The 20956-nt window shown below is 44.0% G+C and overlaps 1 protein-coding gene across 4 annotated transcripts in view; it reads right to left on the minus strand.

Moving 5' to 3' along the window:
- Nucleotides 1–17589, minus strand: part of OCRL (OCRL inositol polyphosphate-5-phosphatase) — a 50593-nt gene extending 33004 nt beyond the window's left edge. For 3 of the 4 annotated variants that reach the window (XM_062184592.1, XM_062184590.1, XM_062184594.1), the window contains exons 1-7: nucleotides 17496–17589; nucleotides 12305–12384; nucleotides 11310–11348; nucleotides 2590–2700; nucleotides 2100–2189; nucleotides 1052–1172; nucleotides 804–965 (exon numbers count right to left, since the gene is read on the minus strand). In XM_062184592.1, the coding sequence (XP_062040576.1) occupies nucleotides 804–965; nucleotides 1052–1172; nucleotides 2100–2189; nucleotides 2590–2700; nucleotides 11310–11348; nucleotides 12305–12384; nucleotides 17496–17563 (671 nt within the window). In that variant the 5' untranslated portion in view covers nucleotides 17564–17589. The remainder of the gene's footprint in view (nucleotides 1–803; nucleotides 966–1051; nucleotides 1173–2099; nucleotides 2190–2589; nucleotides 2701–11309; nucleotides 11349–12304; nucleotides 12385–17495) is intronic. The other variant, XM_062184593.1, reaches the window with a different exon arrangement.
- Nucleotides 17590–20956: the final 3367 nt, after the last annotated feature.

The following is a 20956-nucleotide window of genomic DNA, read 5'->3' on the forward strand; positions in this document are numbered from 1 at the left end:
TACGCATGTAACTGACCAGCATAGAGACAGGGGCTTGAATCTGATGACCATTCCCTTTATCAAGCTTTGATTCTTAATAAAGCTAATACCTTAAATACCAAAAGGCCAATCTGGGAGCAGGCATTTGGCCTAGCAGTTAAGGTGCCCACATCCCATATCAGAGGGCCTGAACTTGACTCCTGGCTCTGGCTCCCAATTCTAGCTTCCTGTCAACATGGACCCTGGAGAGATAGCCGTAATGGCTCAAGCAGCTGGGTCCCTGCCACCCACATAGGATACCTGGGCTGAATTCCTGGCTCCTGACTTCAACCTGGCCCAGTCCTGACATAGTGAGCATATGGGGAGAGAACCAGTGGATGGGAGCTCTCTTTATAGAATAAATAAAAGAACCATACTAACTTTCTTAAAATAATTTAGAAATTTTTAAAAATCTTACGAGAAAGAGAAAGAGAGAAAGAGAAAGAGAGAGAGAGAGAGAGAGAGAGACAGAAAGAGCACTCCCATCTGCTGGCCCACTCCCCAACCGCCTGCAGCAGCTCTAGGCCAGGCCAGGGCTGAAGCTGGGAACCCGCCCACTTGAGCTATTACTGCTGTGTCCCAGGGTCTGCATTAGCAGGAAGCTGGAGTCAGGAGTCGGCATTGAACCCAAGGACTCCGATATGGGACGTAGGTGCCTTAACCACGAGGCCAAATGCTTACCTTCCTACTAACTATGCTATACCTTTTCTTTATTACTTTGCTAAGCTGACTCCAGAAGTGCTACCATGCTACAGAAAGCATTAGTAGGTAGAAAAGAGACTAACCTGAAACTCTGAATGTTGACATACTCTTTCTCTCGCTTTGCCAGGATGTGTTTGATGAGGCCCTCCCGTTGCCCAGACTGGGTATTTGGTACAAAGAGCTTTCGCATGGTGTTAGTTACTTTGGGTTGTTCCTTGTTAGCAGTGTCTTTTTCACGTGGCAGCCTTAGAAAATAAATGAGAAATTCAAAAGTAAAATTGCCTGAAACTTCAGTATCCTACGGGGAAATAGGTTTCAACATAGGACTTACATTCTATTCACGGAAGGGGGTGGGGGTGGGGGTTCCCGATGAGTCCCCATAGGCTGATTTTGTGAATTTATTTTCTTGTCCAAATTCATAGTTGAAAAATTATCCTCAAATCCAAGAAGCCCTGAAGGACATAGAACCCAAAGTCAAAGGGGGAAAAACTAACATCCAACACATCCAGGGTAGATGGGGCTTTGACTAGATCACAATTTGATCTGTGGCATTACTTGAATAGTAACAGCTAACATTCATTAAAGACTTAACATAGTGTGTCTTCATTGACAATAAGGGACTATACTATTATCTCCCTTAACCAACTTCTATAAAAACTCCATGAGGTGGGTGCTATTAAAAATCTTCCGGCCGGCGCTGTGGCTCAACAGGCTAATCCTCCGCCTTACGGTGCCGGCACACCGGGGTTCTAGTCCCGGTTGGGGCGCCGGATTCTATCCCGGTTGCCCCTCTTCCAGGCCAGCTCTCTGCTATGGCCCAGGAAGGCAGTGGAGGATGGCCCAAGTCCTTGGGCCCTGCACCCGCATGGGAGACCAGGAGAAGCACCTGGCTCCTGGCTTCAGATCAGCGCGATGTGCCGGCCGCAGTGGTCATTGGAGGGTGAACCAACGGCAAAAAGGAAGACCTTTCTCTCTCTCTCTCTCTCTCTCTCACTATACACTCTGCTTGTCAAAAAAAAAAAAAAATCTTCCAATGCCACAGAACAGGAAACTTGGAGCTCAAGGTTGTTGAGCAACCTGACCAAGGTCATACAACTAGTAAATCCCAGGCTTGGGATTCAAACCCAGGTCATCTGGCTCTCAAATCTATACTTTTTTATTATCATTATTACTTTGCTAAGCTGGCTCCTGAAGTGCTACCACAATAGAGAAAAGATTAAGAGTGAATATTGGTCAGTGGGCAGGGACTGCATGAAACCACTAGAGGACAACGTGTCTGACACTGACTTTAATCCACACATCATTTCATCTGGCCTGATAAAAATCTACTGACTTTGCAATGATCACAGTAACTGGAGGGGAAAGAATCCTTCCAGTACCTGAAAAAGCAGAAGGTTTCTCCTTAGTGTCTAATTTCTGGTACCAGCTGGATGAGTCTCTCTGCTCCGGAACAAGAAGTTGTGACTGAGCTGGAGAGGTAAGGGTTATGATCAGAAACTGGGGAGCCCTTCATCTGAATGCAGTTTAACACAACCTAAATCCATTCAGTCAACACTCCCGACATGCCGGAGTTATCACCATTCTTGACTATAATGGAAGAGACTAAGGAAATGAGGGCAGCCGTGAGGTGACCTGGAGGCAAAAGCAAGATCACACTCTGTGGTTAAACTATGCTTGCCATGGCACTGGAGACCAAAGAGACTCCGTGTCTGTAAGGCTGGACAGACTTGTTCCCTAACCTGTCCTTATCAGCCATCAGAGCTCTAAGGGTGAGCCACTCGGCATTTAGCCACTTGCCTCTGTATCAGCAGGTCACAATCTCACTTCCACTGGCATAGTAGAAGGAAAAGTGCTGAGCGCTGATTTTACCTTCCTGAGCAGCGAGCACTTCTGAGAGGAACTTCAGACAGTGTTCCTCGTCAGGAATTTCAAAGCGGCGCTCTCTGGTCCAGTCCCCTTGAATCCGAATTTTGCAGCCACCTTAAAAAGAATTGAAATTCACACACATATATACCGATACAATGTTTTCTCGGGATCAGAGCCTCCACTTATCAGGTTAGTAGGAGAAGGTCCAGATCAGAAATATTCCAGACCTCTAAAGTAGCAAGCACCGGTATAAGATTGAGGGACTGAGCACAGAGGGGGAGGGGTGCTGCAGGGATGAAATCCTAAGGAAGTGAGCGCTCCTAGGACTCATGAGCAATGTCAGACAGATTTAGTGAGATGACACACGCTGAAATCACAGTTTCTGGCATTCTGATTTCTCTCTCAGATGTCAATGCGGGGGCCTCCGAAGTCTAGCAAAAGATAAACTGCTCAATCACTCTCCTCTTTCTCCTAGCTGGAAATCCCTACCATTTCACATCTAGATCATACAGTCAGTGTATCTGAAATGTGAATGGAATAAAGGAAGTAGGTCAGTTTGTTCATATAAGCATATTAATGTACAAAATGCTAAAAAGAAAAGAACAGTGGGATTGGTTCCATGTATCCTGAAAGAAGCATCCATACCTCATTATCGCAAGTGAAAGATGTATGTCTTGAATAAACTTACAAAAGCAATGTAGTGACCTATGTCTGGGCATGGTTTGGTCAATATAGGCAAACTGAAGAATAGCAGAATCAGACGCAACGTGACCTAGGATTTTAATGCCCCCCTTTTCTGATGCCCTGTAGTTGTCATCTGTATAACTGGATATGGTGATCTAGGAAACCAATGTTCACATTCTTATTCTGCTTTATTACACAAGTTGCTTTCTCATGCCCCTGAAAACTGTAAGCTCCTTATAGGGCAAGAGGCAGGCTGCATATACAGGTTGTTCAACACTTCTGATGATCACCCAGCCCATAGCCTGTATAAGACCTGGAAAATTATTTGGACTGACCCTCTGAGGCAGCTGCAGGTGGGACTTGAAATTCAGTAACTTGACAGAGGCTAATTTTTAAATGGAAAATTTTGTGTGGCCCACAGATGATGTTATAAATACCCAAATGGCGCTTGGAAGAAAAAAGGTTCCCTACCTCTGGTCTGGGGTGACTAACTGCCCCTGGGTTGTCTGGAACTGAGGGGATTCCTACAACTCGGGACTTTTCAATGCTAAGGAAGTCCCCGGCAAACAGGGCTGGTTGATCACTCTATTGGTGACAGCACTGTCAAACTCTACAGACAAAAGGTATTTAATGAACGCCTGCTGAATCAGATTCTTTCACACTTGTAAATAAGAAAGAAATGATAAAATGAAACGAAAATCCTAGTTGTTTAGAGTGGAAATTCACTTCAACAGCTCTTTTTGTCCTTTGCATTTCCTGTTGTTTCTATCTTCATAGAATGAGTTTTTAAAAGGAAAGTAAAATTATTGATCAGAAGGAGAAGAGAGAAAAAAGGAGGAAAAAATGCAAAAGAAGGCAAGGATAAGAAAATGAAAGTGCCATTGTAAGGGGGGAAAAAGGAGAGAGAATGAATAAAGTGTCAAGTAGGAGCAGCCTTGAAGATATAAAGAAAAACTCCTTCAGAGTATAACAAGTCCTCCCTCTCAGATAATTTATATTAAAAATAATTACAAAAGAATAGTTTCCATCTGACACAAATTGAGAACAAGAACACAAATTCCCTCTCCCACAATTCTTGAAGATATATTTTAACAAATAAAAAGCTGACCTATTTAACAGCCGGAAGATTCCAGAAATTGCTTACAAAATAACCATGGCTGCTCTCTCCCCATGCTGCTCGGAAAAGAGAACAAATGATCCCATGACCCAATCTTCTCCTCTTCTTCCATCAGAAAAGGCTCTGGACTTCTGTAGTCAGCAAGCACCCCTCAATCCTCAGTTCTGTCTGAACATTTCCTGAACCTCTCAATAGTTTTCAACTACGGATGCATTAAAATCACCAGAGTCACTTTCAGGGAATACTGACATCGGGGCCCACTCCAGGACAATCACGATGGAATCTCTGAGTGTGAACCATAGGCACTGGTAGTTTTACAAATGCTCTCAAGCTGATTCTACATGCATCCAGACTGAAAAGCAGAGTACTTCCCCTGCAGCCCTCTTATCTGAAGCTGTTTATGAAGAGACTTTAAAATGTTTGTGGAAAAACGGAATTAAAATGTTTGTTTAGATAGAAAGTATGTTGAAATCCATGCATTTTTGTTCATAACATGCACATCTGTTTTACACACTTTTTAAGGTCCCTGTATCCATGGATTTCAACATTTTCTGCATCAAAAGAAATGTAATTTTAATATTCTCTCACACCTAATGTAATTTAAGGTTGGTGTCCTTATTTGTCCTAATACTATCTACATTCCCTCTACTGCTCCCTTAGGAAAAAATCCTTTCTTCTTTGAGACTCACCCCCTGGGCTGTAACCAACATTTTCCTTTTCCTACTCTATAAGACTATCTAGAACCCTCCCAGAAACTTCAAATCTAGGATTCAATACCAGTCTAATATGCCTTCCTCTCCACTCAATCTCCTGCCATAACTTTGAGGCCCTTTAAAATCAGCATAGAAAACCCATAAAACACCTTCAACTTCCTCATCCAATGACCTTCCCTCTCCACCTTAGCTGCCACTCCCTGTTATGCCTTGGATATTTTTTTCATCATACAAACACCGCCACCTCACAAATCTCTGATTCAGACACCCCACTCTGATCTGTAATTCCTTCCAACTTAGTTGCTCATTATTCCCACTGTAATTGTTCTTTGACCTCATGGAAATCTCCAGTCCACTGACTCCTCCATGCTTTTACTTATCCATCAGCTCCTTCCTGCTTTCACTCCCGTTTTTATCAAACGGATGTCATCATTACACTGTTGCAAAATCCCAGAATTGCTTTATCTCTGTTTTTCCACGCCCCTACCTAATCAAATTCCAACTCTCAGGAATCCAACTAATTGCCCTCTGTGCACTTATACCTAAGCAACCAGAGGGGTAAACCCCCACCTCCCCAACACATGCATAGAGTTTTAATTGTAAGTTCTTCTCTTATTGTTACTTATTTCTTAAATGTTTACATGCTCATTTTTATTTATTTGAAAAGTAGAATGACAGAAAAAGTGGGAGAGATAGCGCTTCTGTTGCTGGTTCACTCTACAAATGCTCCCAACAGCTGAGGTTAGGCAGGGCTGAAGCCAGGAGCCAGAAATTCCATGCAGGTCTCCCAAGTGGTTTGAAGAGACTCAATGCTTGAGCCATTACCTGCTGCCTCCTAGGTGCATTAACAGGAAGCTGGATAGGAAGCAGAGGTAGAAGTAGGAGTCGACCTCAGGCACTCTAACGTGGGATGTTCGTGTCCCAGATGAAGGCTTAATCCACTGTGCTATTATGCTGCTCCTAATTATAAATTCTTGATTGCCAACCTCAACTGTACCTTCTCTCTTAGAAAGAAATCTTAAGTTTCCACAGTCAAGTCATTTCCTACTACGATCTGGAAGAACTATTTCATACCTTCTCATTTATCCTCAAATATTGGGTTTCCCTCTTCACAAGGCTTCTCATTCCAAGCAGACTGCTTTACCTTATACTTTATAGAAAAAAGAACCTCCACATGGAAAACTACCTGTATGTGTACACATCCCCTCCTTTCCTTTTGGATACAAGGAAGAAGATTCCTCCTCTGGCACTGTGGCTCACTTGCCATGGCGGCCATTTGAGGGGGTGAACCAAGAGAAGGAAGACCTTTCTCTCTGTCTCTCTCTCTCTCACTGTCTATAACTCTACCTGTCAAATAAAAAAAAAAAAGAAAATGAACTTCTCTTAAAAAAAAAAGGAAGAAGATTCCTCCCGTCAAGGCCACTTTCATGGGGTGGGGGAGGGCCTGTGCTGTTGGCACAGCAGGTTAAGCTCTCACTTGTGACAGCAGCATTCCATATCTAAGAGCTGTTTCAAGTCCTGGCTGCCTGTGTCTGATCCAGTTCCCTGCTGATGGCCTGGGAAGCAGTGAATGATGGCTCAAGTACCTGGGCCCCTGCCACCCACATGGAAGCCCTGGATAGAGTTCCTGGATCCTGGCTTTAGTCTGGTCCAGGCCTGGCTGTTGTGGCCATTTAGGGAGTAAACTAGCAGATGGAAGATCTCTCTCTCTCTTTCTCTCTCTCTGACTCTGCCTTTCATATGAGGGAATGAATGAATGAATCTTTAAAAACAACAACAAAAGAGGCCACTTTCACACTGAACTACAATTCCTCCCACTCCTTCTAGGGGTCTTATACTTACAACCATTCTTTAAACACACCCCCATATCTTTAATCTTTCCCTTTCACAGGCTCTTCCCCATCAGCATGAAATCTTGTTCAGAAGTCTTTCATATCCAAACAACAAAACCTTTCCTGGACTCCATATTTTCCTCCAACTCCAGTCCATCTCTACAGTGCCCCCAACAGTCAAGCTTTCTTTATAAAACATAGTCACTACTTGCCTACCTCCCATTCTTTTTCATCCATTCCAATATGACTTCTACTACCCCTCTGAAACTGCCTTGCTAAATCGCCAATAACCTCCATATTGCTAAATGCAATGGATAATCTTCAGATATCTTTTCAGATCTATTAGCAGAAATCAACAGTTAATCACTGCTTAAAATAATTTCTTCCAAAGGCTTCTGGATACTACATTCATCTAATTTCTCTCCTTTTCTGTCATTACTAATTTTTAGTGATCTATCAAGTATCTCTCTCTCCAACCTTTGAAAATAAGTGTTCTTCGAGTTCAATCCTAAATATTTTCCTCATTCTATACCAGCATTGTCCAATAGGATTTTCTGTGATGATGTTCATGTTCTATAATGCATGGTCCAATATGGTAGCTAATAACCAATCATGTCACTAATAAGCATCTGAAATGTGACTACTGCAACGGAGGAGCTGCATTTCTAATTAACTGAAACAGGCACATTTAGTTAGTGGCTCCTGTACTGGATAGCAAGATTCTCTCCACAATCATGTCATCCCTCATGGTCTCAAATACCATCTATGTGCTAGTGGCCCAGACCTTTATTCTGAACTCTGGATGCACATATTCTGCTGCCAACTGATCATCTACATCCAAATGTCTCAAGGAAATCTGAAACTCAACATAACATGCCAAAACTGAATTCACGATTCCTCCCCCCGCTGGAAAAGGAAAACTCTTTCTTTCTGCAATTACGCAAATAGTACCATCATCCACGTTCATGTCAGAAAACTGAGATTCATCCTTGACACTTCTCTCATCTCTTACAGCCAAGCCAATTCCTATTAATTTTACCTCCAAAAACATCGATCAAATCTGTCTGCTTATCTCCATTTCTTCTTCCATCATATTCTCTAACTTATTCTATGAAAACAGCCTCCCCTAAGTAGTCTCTCTACTATGGCAGAAAATCCTTTCTATTCTTCCCATTTTTTTTTTAAATCAAGAAATCCAGATTCAATACCATGGCTTACAGAATTCTCCCAGATGTGGTCCTAGCCTGCCCAAGCCCTTACAGTTCCCTTTATCTGTCTTCCCTCCTCCATCTTCACCTGTCTCCTACTTAGTTCCTCTGGTCTCAGTTTAAATGTCACTTATTCAAAGTGGTCTTCTCTGATCATTCTGCCTAATTTACTCATCACTCTTATAAACTCTTTGCATTTCTTGATAGCGTTTATCAAAACTGCAACTATTAAGTATCTGTACCTTATCAGTTTAAAGTCTTTTTCTCACATTAAAATTCATCACTGACCATGGCTACATTGAGTCCTGCCATGTCCCTAGAACCTAGCAGGGTACCTGGCACCTAAAACACATTCCTATTTTTACAGAATGAATTAGTGAGTTATAGGCTTCCATGTGACACTAGTATCAAACAACACAGAAGCAAAGCTCAAAGCAGTAGTAACCTCAGCTATATTGTCCTCTATTGATTCTGTAGCACTTACAACCATGCCTGGCAAACAGCACTCACCAAATATTTGCTGAACAATGAATTAGGGAGTGTTTAATATTAGGAAAGAAGTATAATATAGTCCATCAATAGGTCAAATAAGGAAGAAAAATATAACCATCTCCATAAATACTGAAGACAGTTGACAAAATTCAGCATAGATTCATAAGTACACACAGACTTGAAGTAAATGCAATTATCAGTATGTTTTTAAAAATAACAATCTGTCAAATCAATAGACAATAGTGTCCTTAACAGTAAAATACCACTAAAGGAGCTAAATAAAGATCATCACCCATTATACAACTTTGTCCTAAATTCTCACTGGTTCAGCAAAATGAGTACCAAAACTAATAGTTATAACTACTAAAAAAGAGGACAACATTATTATTTGCAGATGATTAAGGCTATTTACCAAAATAAAAAAATAAACAGAAGAAAATGTTAACAAAATAAATTTCAGGGAAGTAGCTGGATAAAAGGTACATATCCAGAATTCAATAGCTGTTCTGCAGACTAACAAGAGCAACTAGAAGATAATAGAAAATAAGTTCTGCTCCAAACGGCAGCAAATAGAATCCACTATAATAAATTTTACCTAAAAAAAGTTATGAAGAGACTACAAATTTTACCCAGAGATATAAAAGAGAACTTAGGGGCCGGGGCTGTGGCACAGTGGGTGGAGCCACCGTCTGCAATGCCGGCATCCCATATGGGCGCCGGTTCGAGTCCTGGCTGCTCCACTTCCAATTCAGCTCTCTGCTATGGCCTGGGAAAGTAGTGGAAGATGGCCCAAGTCCTTGGGCCCCTGCACCCACATGGGAGACGTAGAAGAAGCTCCTCGCTCCTGACTTCAGATCCGCACAGCTCTGGCCATTGCAGCCATTTGGGGAGTGAATTAGCAGATGGAAGATCTAGCTCTCTCTCTGTCTCTCTGCCTTTCAAATAAATAAATAAATCTTCATAAAAACACTATATATGATGATCCAATTATGTAAAAAAAATCAATAAAATACTAGAGGAAAATAGAACAAAATGTTAACTACAGTGGTGATCTCTAGACTGCAGAAGAATAAATTGAATTTGAAATTTTAAACTTGTCTGAATTTATGAATTATATACAATAAAGTTGTATTATCTCTATAATCAGAAAAAATTAAAATTATTTAATACCAGCATACAGGCAATAGAAAAACACACAAAACCAGGTTTGCCTGAGAAACCCAGGGTCTCCCTCCTACCACACACTGTGTGCTCCTAAGGCATAGATCTGAAGGCCAAGGATCAAGATAAACATCCGGTTTACTAAACGGGCAGAGGAAGCAAAGGATTTTATCCAAGTGGTCACTGAACTATTTTTTCCCTATAATCCAATAGTAACATATGCCTAATATCTATGTAGGAGAGGTTACAGCAACACCAGTACTGTAAAACAGGTGTTTATAAAACAGCTCAGTTTTACTTTTCAGTTTTGGATCAAAAACCTTTCCGCACCAAGAACAAGCCATTTCTGTATCTTATTTCGGCAGCAATGTCAGTTTCTGCAGAAATGCCTGTCCTGCCTGCCGTGCTGCATTTTTAGTGTTTTGCCTTCTCTTCTCTAAGTACAAGAAGATACAGATATTATTTTCTCCCTTGGATACCTGCAACAGAAGCTAGCTATTGAATTTACTTAGTGTTTCAGGAACACCCTTTAAGACTTTCAAAATACATGTGCGGGAGGTAATGAATAAAACCCAAAGTAGAAAAAACCTACCTAAATCACTCCATATAAATCAAGGGTGCTGAGGACAGGGACTATGTCTAAACAAAATTATGTATAACCCATAGCTCCAAGGTAAGTGCCAAGCTCCACTCAGCCAAGGACTCAATCAAGAGATAAGACAACCTGTCTGATTTAGACTCATGTGGTCAGATCCTCTTTTCCATAGCAACCACACAGCAGTCACGTAGCACTCAAGTCCCCATTTTCTCCTCCTCAGAACACAGCACAATTAGATAAACAAAGAACAGCTTGCACAGAAAGCGGATGACAATTCGCCTCAAACAGATAAAAATAAGAGAACAGAATCAGTGAAAAGGAAGACTATGTTCTCGATGATAAAGGGATGCCCTGAGGGGATGCAGCTTAAGTAAAAGACCAAAACTATTTTAAGATAGAGAAGAAATGCCTAGACAAGCAATTTAAGGGACTGTGCAGCCTCCATAGCAGGAGACCGTTATGAATTAATACACAAAAATAAAAAGAAGGTAGAGTCAAGCTTATAACAGCAGTTAAAAAAAAAAACACCCATATACCTCATGTGCTTTAGACATACTGCTTACTACCCCTTCCTACAGTCATCAACTCCACAGCCATGATTTCAGTAACAACAACAGTATTATTAGCTCAGAGAAGTACAGCATTAGAGCAGCAATCATATTTTTAATATTTACAAAGATTCTTATCAGCCACCTGTTTTTTCTTAGGCATAGCCTGTTTTTGTAAGTGCTAATTTGTATGGCTGCTTTGAGAAAATGGTGACTACAGAATAAGATAGCAAAAGGAAAGCTGTGCCCCCAAAGGTGTATATATATATATATATATATATATATATATATATATTTACCCAAAAGGTAAATATATAGAGTATGCAAGTAAATATTTGTTGAGTGAAAACCAACTCAGAGAGATACTCACTGTTTGAAGCTATGTCAATCAAAAGAGTTTCTTCTGCTTCTAAAGAAGAGAGAAAGAGAACAGGTTAGGGAAAAGAAAACCATTCTTTATAAGCAAAAGAAGTACAAGCTTACCTGAGTAACTGCTTCGCTAGGTCACTACCACTACATCTTAGAACACATTTAAAAATCCTTTGTTGGGGCCGGCGCCACGGCTCACTAGGCTAATCCTCCGCCTGCAGCGCTGGCACCCTGGGTTCTAGTCCCGGTTGGGGCGCTGGATTCTGTCCTGGTTGTTCCTCTTCCAGTCCAGCTCTCTGCCGGGGCCCGGGAAGGCAGTGGAGGATGGCCCAAGTGCTTGGGCCCTATACCCATATGGGAGACCAGGAGGAAGCACCTGGCTCCTGGCTTCGGTTCCGTGCAGCGCGCCGGCCGTAGTGGTCGTTTTGGGGGGTGAACCAACAGAAGGAAGACCTTTCTCTCTGTCTTTCTCTCTCTCACTGTCTAACTCTGTGTGGCAAAAAAAAAAAAATCCTTTGTTGGGGTGGGCATTTAGCTTATCAGATAAGATGCCTGCATCCCTCACCGGAGTGCTTGGGTTCAATTCCCTATTCTGGCTGCTGACTCCAGCATCCTGCCAATGAAGATCCTGGGAGGCAGCAGTGATGGCTCAAACAGTTGGGTGTCTGCCACCCACGTGAGAGACCTGGGCAGCATTCCCAGCTGCTGGCCCTGGCCCCAGCCCAACTCCAGCTTTTTCAGAGATTTGGGGAGTGAATCCACGGATGGGAGCTCTGTTTGTCTGTCTGTGTCTGAATATAGCTCTTCAGCACTCTTGGACAAGGCATGTATCTTCTCAATGGCAGATTAGTAATGTCATCTTTCTACATAAAGAGTAACAGATTTCATTTTACATGCAAGGGCAAATTTAAGTTCGTGTGGTATTATACAATGCGATAATGACCAAAGGGGGGAAAAAAACCCTCATAAAACTAGCTAAGCAATTAAAGCTAGTACCTTGAACACATTTGAAGTGGCTATTTATAGGAATGATATCTTGAACATGTTGTTCCTTCTCATACAACTGGATTATTAACCTAGGAAACAGAAGAATGCATCACCGAATGGCTACTGAAAAACCCAAACAGTTAATAAAAACCCAACCCAACCAAAAAGTACTCTGCTATCTCATTACACTAGTCTAGTCCATATTTACTGGACCTGCTGGATGTAATTCCCCATATTTGAGCCTGAGGGGCTAAAAGGATGTTGGTGGTGATCAATACATGAATATTCACATTGTCCTATATGCCATAAAGAACATATCATAGTTTACTTCCTAAAACTATCTTAGAATCATATAACTTCAGAGTATGCACGCCATATTAATAGCTAAATATGACGAAAGGAACTATGGCTCACTCTTCACCACAGTATTCCTAGAAAAAGCATGGTGCTTGAGCACACAACAGTCACGTGTCTGTATTCAATCGATGAATTAGAAAATTCACACATTAGTGTTCTAATGATATTCTCATGGCTTTTATCAAACAATGGTTTATCTGTTCAAACAAGCACGCATGTTCATGAAGGAGTGAAAAGGGGGTACCCAGCCAGCTGGATCAGTCAAAATAACCCTAGTGGCCAACAAGGCAGCATATATCACAATCAGATCGCCTTCACACCCTCTGTGTTTGTCCTCTGGTTTCCAACTTCATGCTGACATTTGTACATAAACATGACTGAACTTGGCTTCCCAGTATGAAATACAAGACTTCTAAATCCATACGTATTCCTGAAAGATGAAGTCTCATTTATTACTTAAACTTAGCACCCCAGAATCAAAACACAACATATTAGTAAGTAGACATTCTCAATGTCAACTAGCTTCCCCAAAGTCAATTACTCTCCAAGTGGTTCTTTTTTCCAGCAATACTATTTTCTTCCTGAGAATTGGATCAAATACCACTTCCTCTGTGAAGCTTTGCTCTGTAACCCCAAGTAGAACCAGAAGTCTTATTCCCTTTGCTTGTCCGTCTAATTAAACACACATGCTCCATTATAGTTCTACTGATTTGAGCTCCTTGAAAGCAAAAACCCTATCATATTGTTTTGTTTAATAGATGCCAATAAATACTGGAGGAATAAATGAACTAGCTTAATCAAGCTATAAGCAGAGGTAAGAATTTCTAAACATCACTAACTTCTGTTCAAATACATTTAAAAAAATTTTGTTTCTTTAATTTTATTTGAAAGGCAGAGAGAAACGAGAGAGATCTTCCACTTGCTTGTTCACTCCCCAAATGCCTGCAATAGCCAGGGCCAGGACAGGTTGAAGCCAGGATCCCAGAAACCAATCTAGGCCTCCTATGTGGGTATCAGGGACCCATACTTGAGCTGTTATCTGCTGCCTCCTAGGTTGCCCATCGTCAGGAAGTGGAGTAGTTCAGACTTGAACAAAACTCTGATAAGGGATGCAGGTGTCCCAGGTGGTACTTTAAGTGCTACACCAAATGCCCACCTCCATTTGTCCAACCTCTGAAATTAAAAATGTCATTGCTTTGAAGAGTCTGATTTTGTGTTGCTGTCTTTTTAAGGGACTGGTTTTCTTTCTTTCTTTTTTTTTTTTTTTTGTCAAATCTAATTCTGAAAAGGATAACGAGGTCTAAGTTACTGCTTACACAGAACTAAAGGAAATAGCAGTGTTAATGCTGTTTTCCTGCTCTGATCCTGCTTGCCTAATCTGAAGTGGTTTACATTTTAAGTTGACTATAGGAATGTGGGGCAGGTCCCTTTCAACCTGAAAAGCTCATGAGTTGCCTAAGAGTCCGCTAACCTCATATGGAGACCGGAAAGTAGATAAAAGGCTGAGAAAGCAAGGGTCAAAAAGGAAGAGCTTACTTTGAGGAAAATGAACACAAACCATTTTAGTCTCAAAATCTGGAGAACAGAAATTGTGCTGCACATTAGCAGTAAAGCTTCGACTGTACTGTGTAAGGATGCTTCAAAAAGTTCATGGAAAAATGGAATGAAAAGATAAATTTATTGATGCAAAAAGTTTGAAATCGACATTTATTTTTCATAATACACATTTCCAAGAACTTTTTTTTTGACAGGCAGAGTGGACAGTGAGAGAGAGACAGACAGAGAGAAAGGTCTTCCTTTTGCCGTTGGTTCACCCTCCAATGGCCGCCGCGGCCGGCGCACCGCGCTGTTCCGATGGCAGGAGCCAGGTGCTTATCCTGGTCTCCCATGGGGTGCAGGGCCCAAGAACTTGGGCCATCCTCCACTGCACTCCCTGGCCACAGCAGAGAGCTGGCTTGGAAGAGGGGCAACCGGGACAGGATCGGTGCCCTGACCGGGGCTAGAACCCGGTGTGCTGGCGCCGCAAGGCGGAGGATTAGCCTACTGAGCCGCGGCGCCAGCCCCAAGAACTTTTTTGAAGTGCCCTTGTATACAGTATTAGGTGTCTCCAGGAAATGATTTCAAAAGAAACTATATACATATACAACTATATGTTGTATAGTTTCAGATATCAGTTACAGCTACTTCTTAACTGTGAACAGATGACTTAATCTCTCTATATCTCAATTTCTATATTTCTAAAAGCTGGGTGATGAGAATAACTCTCACATGAGAGTTAAATGAACCAATTCATGGTAAGCGCTTTGAACAGTACCCAGCATCTATCAAGGCATTAACTGCCAGTTGTTACTATATCCCCATACCTTATATAGAATTGACACACAAGAATCTGATTTCTCTACAAATACACATAGCCAGGAGAGCTGCTGCTGCCTAGTTAAAAAATTCTTTAAGAGCCAGAGAACATAAGGCACGTATCTCAAGGCCAGACGCATACTCCCTTATTCTCCAAGTCTGCTCAACCAAAGGACCAGATCCTGGGCTGCATACTCCCTTATTCTCCAAGTCTGCTCAACCAAAGGACCAGATCCTGGGCTGTGGTCATCTCAACAATGCAGCTATTGTATTCAACCCTCTACATTTTGTTTTTACAGAAGAGGAAACCAAAGCACAAAAATCCACACGTTTGTTCAAGGGTCACATCTCTCCACTGGATCCTACCCTTTGAAAGTTGCAGTGGTAACCCACTTTTCAATTCAATTTCCTGAAGAATTTAGTTTCATTAAACTGGTCTTCCAAGGTTTGATGAAATCTGGAGAAAAGTGTGAATTTCCCACATGAATGGAACTGACCAATCAGGACTTAGGGAAGGGCTACTTCACAGAACCTGTTGACGTCCACTTAGAGTGGCACTGGCAACCTCCAATAAGAGCAGACTAGGCCTGTGGGAATGTCTTCTGTGCAATTTGGACATCTGGACAAGAGACACAGAGGATGGAAGTGGGATAGGGTGGAGGGGTGGGATTTTGGCCTGGAAGTTAAGACGCTGGTTGGGGTGCACACATCAGAGTGGCTGGGTTTCAGCATTGACTTCTGGCTTCCTACTGATGATGCACAAGGTTGGAAGCAGCAGGTGATGGCTCAAGCAGTTGAGTCCCTGCCACCCACGTGGGAGACCGGGATTGAGTACCCAGCTTTCCCTTGGTCCAGCCCAGGCTACTGCAGGCATTTGAGGAGTGAACCAGCAGATGGGAGCTCTATTTCTTCCTCTCTTTTTTTGTTGAGAGTCGGCTAGATTCAAGTGATCAACAATTTTTTTAAAAAGATATATCTATTTAGTTGAAAGTGAGAGTTAGAGAGAAAGAGAGATATCTATCTATCCCCCATCCACTGGTTCACTCCCCAAATGGCTACAATGGCCGGAGGCAGGCTAGTGCAAAGCCAGGAACCAGGAGCTTCATCTGGGCCACCCAAGTGGGTGCAGGGGCTCAAGGATTTGAGATAGGCTCAAGGACTTGGCCTATCTTTCCCAAGTACATTAGCAGAGAGCTGGATCACAAGTAGAGCAGCTGGGACTCAAACCTGTGCCCATACAGGATGTCGGCACTGCAGACAACAGCTTATCCAGCTGTGCCACAGTGCCTGCCTGAACGATGAACAATTTTTAAACCAGGAAGAAACCTGATGTAAAGAAACCAGTGCACAAGGACTAGTACTGTGGCATAATGGGTAAAGCCACTGCCTGCAGTGCCGGCGTCCCATATGGACATCGGTTTGTGTCCCTGCTGTTCCTCTTCCAATCCAGCTCTCTGCTATGGCCTGGGAAAGGCAGCAGCAGATGGCACAAGTGTCTGGACTCCTGCTACCAAGGTGGGAGATCTGTAAGAAGCTCCTGGCTTTGGCCTGGCCCAGTTCTGGCCACTGTGGTCATTTGAGGAGTGAACCAGCAGATGGAAGATCTCTGTCTCTCCCTCTCTCTGTGTAACTGTGACTTTCAAATAAAATAAAATAAATCTTTAAAAAAAGAAAAACAAACAAGAAACCGGTGGCCATATGGGGTAGGGAGCCTATGTTGCCTAATGGTCACCATGGATACTCCCACGCTGAGGAAGCAGTGGCAAGGGAGTGAGGTTGGCAGCTCTGGTGACAGCTTATCAAGATAATCTTTTGATCAATCAGTCAGCAGTATTTACTGAGCTCCTGTGTCTAAGGCAGAGTGGAAGGTAACAGACACTGTTAAAATCCCCACTTATATTTCTACACATTTCCTTACTTTTTCTTTCCAACAGTTAACTGCAGCAGTTAATGGCCCATCCTAACCCATAACTGAATTAATGAATATGCCTTCAAGCAAGTGGAATAAGGGGGTGGGGAGACTGGAGGAACCAGTTGAATGGAGTTAAAAGTCTGTAACATTAACAATGAAGCATTTCCATGGCACTTTTACATTTTGGAAAGCACTTCTGCACTTATTATTCCCCCAGTTATTACCTTATCCCTTACGTGAGTTACACATTGTAAAGGCTAAAAGGTAAGGCAGTGTATGTTTTTATTCCCCCGACGAGGAAACTAAGGCCCAAAAAGCTTTATTGGTTTGCTCAGGGTTACACAACCCACGTCAGTGCAGCCTGCCCAGTGATTCCCTCCACCGAGCCACACTGCCCGGCACAGTCTAGTGGCTTGGAAGTTGGGGACAAAGCCCCATGGTTAAGGAGCACTGTCACTTCACACCTAGGCCAGAACCTGTTGCCAGCGTGGGAGGAGAGGCGCTGGCTCGTTGCAGGTTGGGGTTGGCAGGCAACGCCAGGCTCCCCTCCTCCGTGGGAATCAGGTGGTTACTTACTCATATTGCCCATTCCTCTGGGCTAGGGTCAGGGCGCAGGGCTCGCGGAGAGGACCCTTCATCTCCATACCCTCCACAGTATGCGGGCGCTAGTCAAGGGTCTCCTGTAGACGCGCAGTCGGGGATGGGTGCGTGGTGCAGGGCGGAGAGTCTCCTGCCCCGCTGGCCGCCTTCCCCCGCCCCCCCAGGCGTAGCCTCCCGCACCCACCCCTCCCGCGCTCCGCTCGGCCTCTTGGCCCCGCGATCCTCCCGCTCCCCCGAGCTCCGCAGTCCCCCAGACCCCCATCCCCCGCCCTGTGCGGCCTCCCTTCCCCCTTCTCTCGGCGGATACAGCAAGGGGCTGGGCTCCGACAGGGAGCGGCGGCTCCATTCGGGCGGCCTCTGGGCTCTGCGGGGTTGTGGATTGCGGGCGGATCCGACGACACTGCCTCCCGCGTCCTCACACCCACCCGCCTGGGCTACGCGTCGTTTCAGAAACTGCTCGGCGCCGGGCTCCAGAAGCCAGGAGCCGGGAGCCCGGAGTCGTGAGCCCGGAGCGGGGAGCCGGGAATGGAGAGCCTGACCCAAGAGAGAGCGGCGCCTCGCGCCCCCGCCAGCTTTCCAGGCCGCCGCAGATTCCGCCCCCTGTGGCCAACCTGCGGAACTGCAGCTACAGACCCGACGGACTGGGGGCGTCTCCACCAACGTCCAGCAAGGGATAAGTTTTACATGTTTTCTCTAACACCACAATTGTGCTGAGATCTCTGAAGACTGCCACATAAACCAAACACTGTCATATATATGAAAGAACTCAAACGTGCTGGGCCAATAGGACCCACATCTTCTAGTCAAAAAATCCTTAACAGGATACAATGCATCATATTGGTTATCCTTCCTCCCCCCCCCCTTTTAAACAGATCTATCTATTTATTTAAAAGACATAATTACAGAGAGAGAGAGAGAGAAATTCTCCATCCGCTGGTTCACTACCCAAATGTCCCGGAAGCCAGGATCCTGGAAATCCATCCAGTCTCCCACATGGGTGGCAGAGGCCATCCTCAGCTGCCTTTCCGGGTTCATCAGCAGGGAGCTGTATCAGAAGCGGAGCAGCCTGGACATGAACCGGCAGGCTAGCGATGCCCCTGCCTGCAGCTTCAGCTTAATCCCGGATGTGCCACAATGTCTGTATCTCTCTCTCTCTCTCTCTCTCTCTCTCTCTCTCTCTCTCTCTTTTGACAGGCAGAGTGGACAGTGAGAGAGAGAGACAGAGAGAAAGGTCTTCCTTTTCCGTTGGTTCACGCCCCAAATGGCCACTACGGCCAGCATACCGCGCTGATCCAAAGCCAGGAGCCAGGTGCTTCCTACTGGTCTCCCACGCGGGTGCAAGGCCCAAGGACCTGGCCATCCTCCGCTACACTCCCGGGCCACAGCATAGAGCTGGACTGGAAGAGGAGCAACCGGGACAGAATCCGGTGCCCCGACCGGGACTAGAACCCGGTGTGCCGGTGCCGCAGGTAGAGGATTAGCCTACTGAGCTGCGGCGCCGGCCTCTTCTATCTCTTAAATTGGAAAATCAGGGGCCAGCGCTGTGGCATAGCCAGTAAAGCCGCTGCCTGGAGTGCTGGCATCCCATATGGGCGCGGGTTGTAGTCCTGGCTGCTCCACTTCCAATCCAGTTCTCTGCTATGGCCTCGGAAAGCAGTGGAAGGTGGCCCAAGTCCTTGGGCCCCTGTGCCCATGGGGGAGACCCGGAGGAGGCTCCTGGCTCTCCTGGCTTTGGATCGCTGCAGCTCCAGCCATTGCGGCCAATTGGGGAGTGAACCAAAGGATGGAAGATTCTCTCTCTCTCTCTCTGCCTCTTCTTCTCTCTGTGTGCAATTCTGACTTTCAAATAAATAATTTAAAAAAAAAATAAATTGGAAAATCCCCCCAAAATGCTGACCTCTGCTTCTCCTTTGAACCTCCTCCAGGTGGCTTCTAAGCAAGCAACATCTAAATGTATATCCCTGGCCAAACCTCTTACCTGATGTACCTCACTGATAATGAACATGGTGCCAGGAGTAATTCATCATTTCACATAGTTAACGGGGATTGAAACCTCAAAGCCATAGCTTTCTTCTCTTTCCTAATATCTGTCTCTAATCTGGCAACAATTTTTGTTAACATTTTCTTTGGAATTACTTTTAGCTTCCTGATTTTCAATTCATACTGCATCACCTTACTGTAAGCCCTTGTGATATCCTATTGAGGTTACAGCATTTTCCCTAAACAAATCCTGTTGGCTTTAATCTCTGCTTTGACCTTTTTACTTTGCTGACAGTCATAAAAATATTCTTCCCGGAGTAATGTTTCCTTTTAAGAAAAAGATTCACTAATTTATCTGAAAGGCAGAATGACTCAGAAGAAGAGCTATTTTCCATCGGCTGTTTCACTCCCCAAATGGCCGCAACAACTAGATGTAGGCCAGGCCAAAGCCAGGAGCCAGGAACTTCATCCTTTCCCCCATATGGGTTGCAGGAGCCCAGGTACTTGAACAATCTTCCACTGCCTTCCCAGTCATATTATCAGGAAGCTGGACTGGAAGCAGAGCTGTGGGACTCCAATCAGCTCTTGGATATGGGATGCTGGCATTACAAGCAGCTGCTTAACCTACTGCATCACAATGCTGGTCCCCCAAAGTATTGTTTCAGTCCTGTTACCCACTTTCTCCGGAAATCTATAATGGACTAGGTATCAAGACTGACTTTAAACCTATAGTAATTAAGAGTACAGTATAGTGGCTGGCGCTGTGCCGTAGTGGGTTAAGCTGCCACCTGCAGTGCCAGTATCCCATATGGGCATTGGTTTGAGTCCCGGCTGCTCCACTTCTGCTTCAGCTCTTTGCTATGGCCTGGGAAAGCAGTGGAAGATGGCCCAAGTGCTTGGGCCCCTGCACTCATGTGGAAGACCCTGGGGAAGATCCTGGTTCCTGGCTTCAGATCAGCTCAGCTACGGCTGTTGCGGCCATTTGGGGAGTGAACTAGTGGATGGAAGACCTCTCTCTCTCTCTCTCTCTCTCTCTGCCTCTCCTCTCTCTGTGTACCTCTGACTTTCAAATAAATAAATAAATCTTTTTTAAAAATAGTACAGTATAGAGATAGACCAATGGAACAGAATATAGAGCCTCCAAACACATTCTCACACATGTATGGAAAGTCGAAACTTAGGATATCTGACATTCCAAGTCAGTGGAGAAAGACTGAATCAGCCACAAAATTGTAGGATGACTATTGCACTAGGATGACAGCTTATCCATATGGAAAATTATAAAATGTTATCTATCTCACACCACAGAGGGAAAAAAAATCAATTCCAGGTGGATTAAAGATTTAAATATGGAAAGCAAAACTTTGCAACTTTCAGAAGAGGAGAACATCTTTATGATCTTGTAACAAGACTGAGAATATCTTTAAATTAAATTTCAGAATGTATGTATTTCAGGA

This window comes from Lepus europaeus, chromosome X (genome assembly GCF_033115175.1).
Source record: "Lepus europaeus isolate LE1 chromosome X, mLepTim1.pri, whole genome shotgun sequence".
NCBI classification, from domain to species: Eukaryota; Metazoa; Chordata; class Mammalia; order Lagomorpha; family Leporidae; genus Lepus; species Lepus europaeus.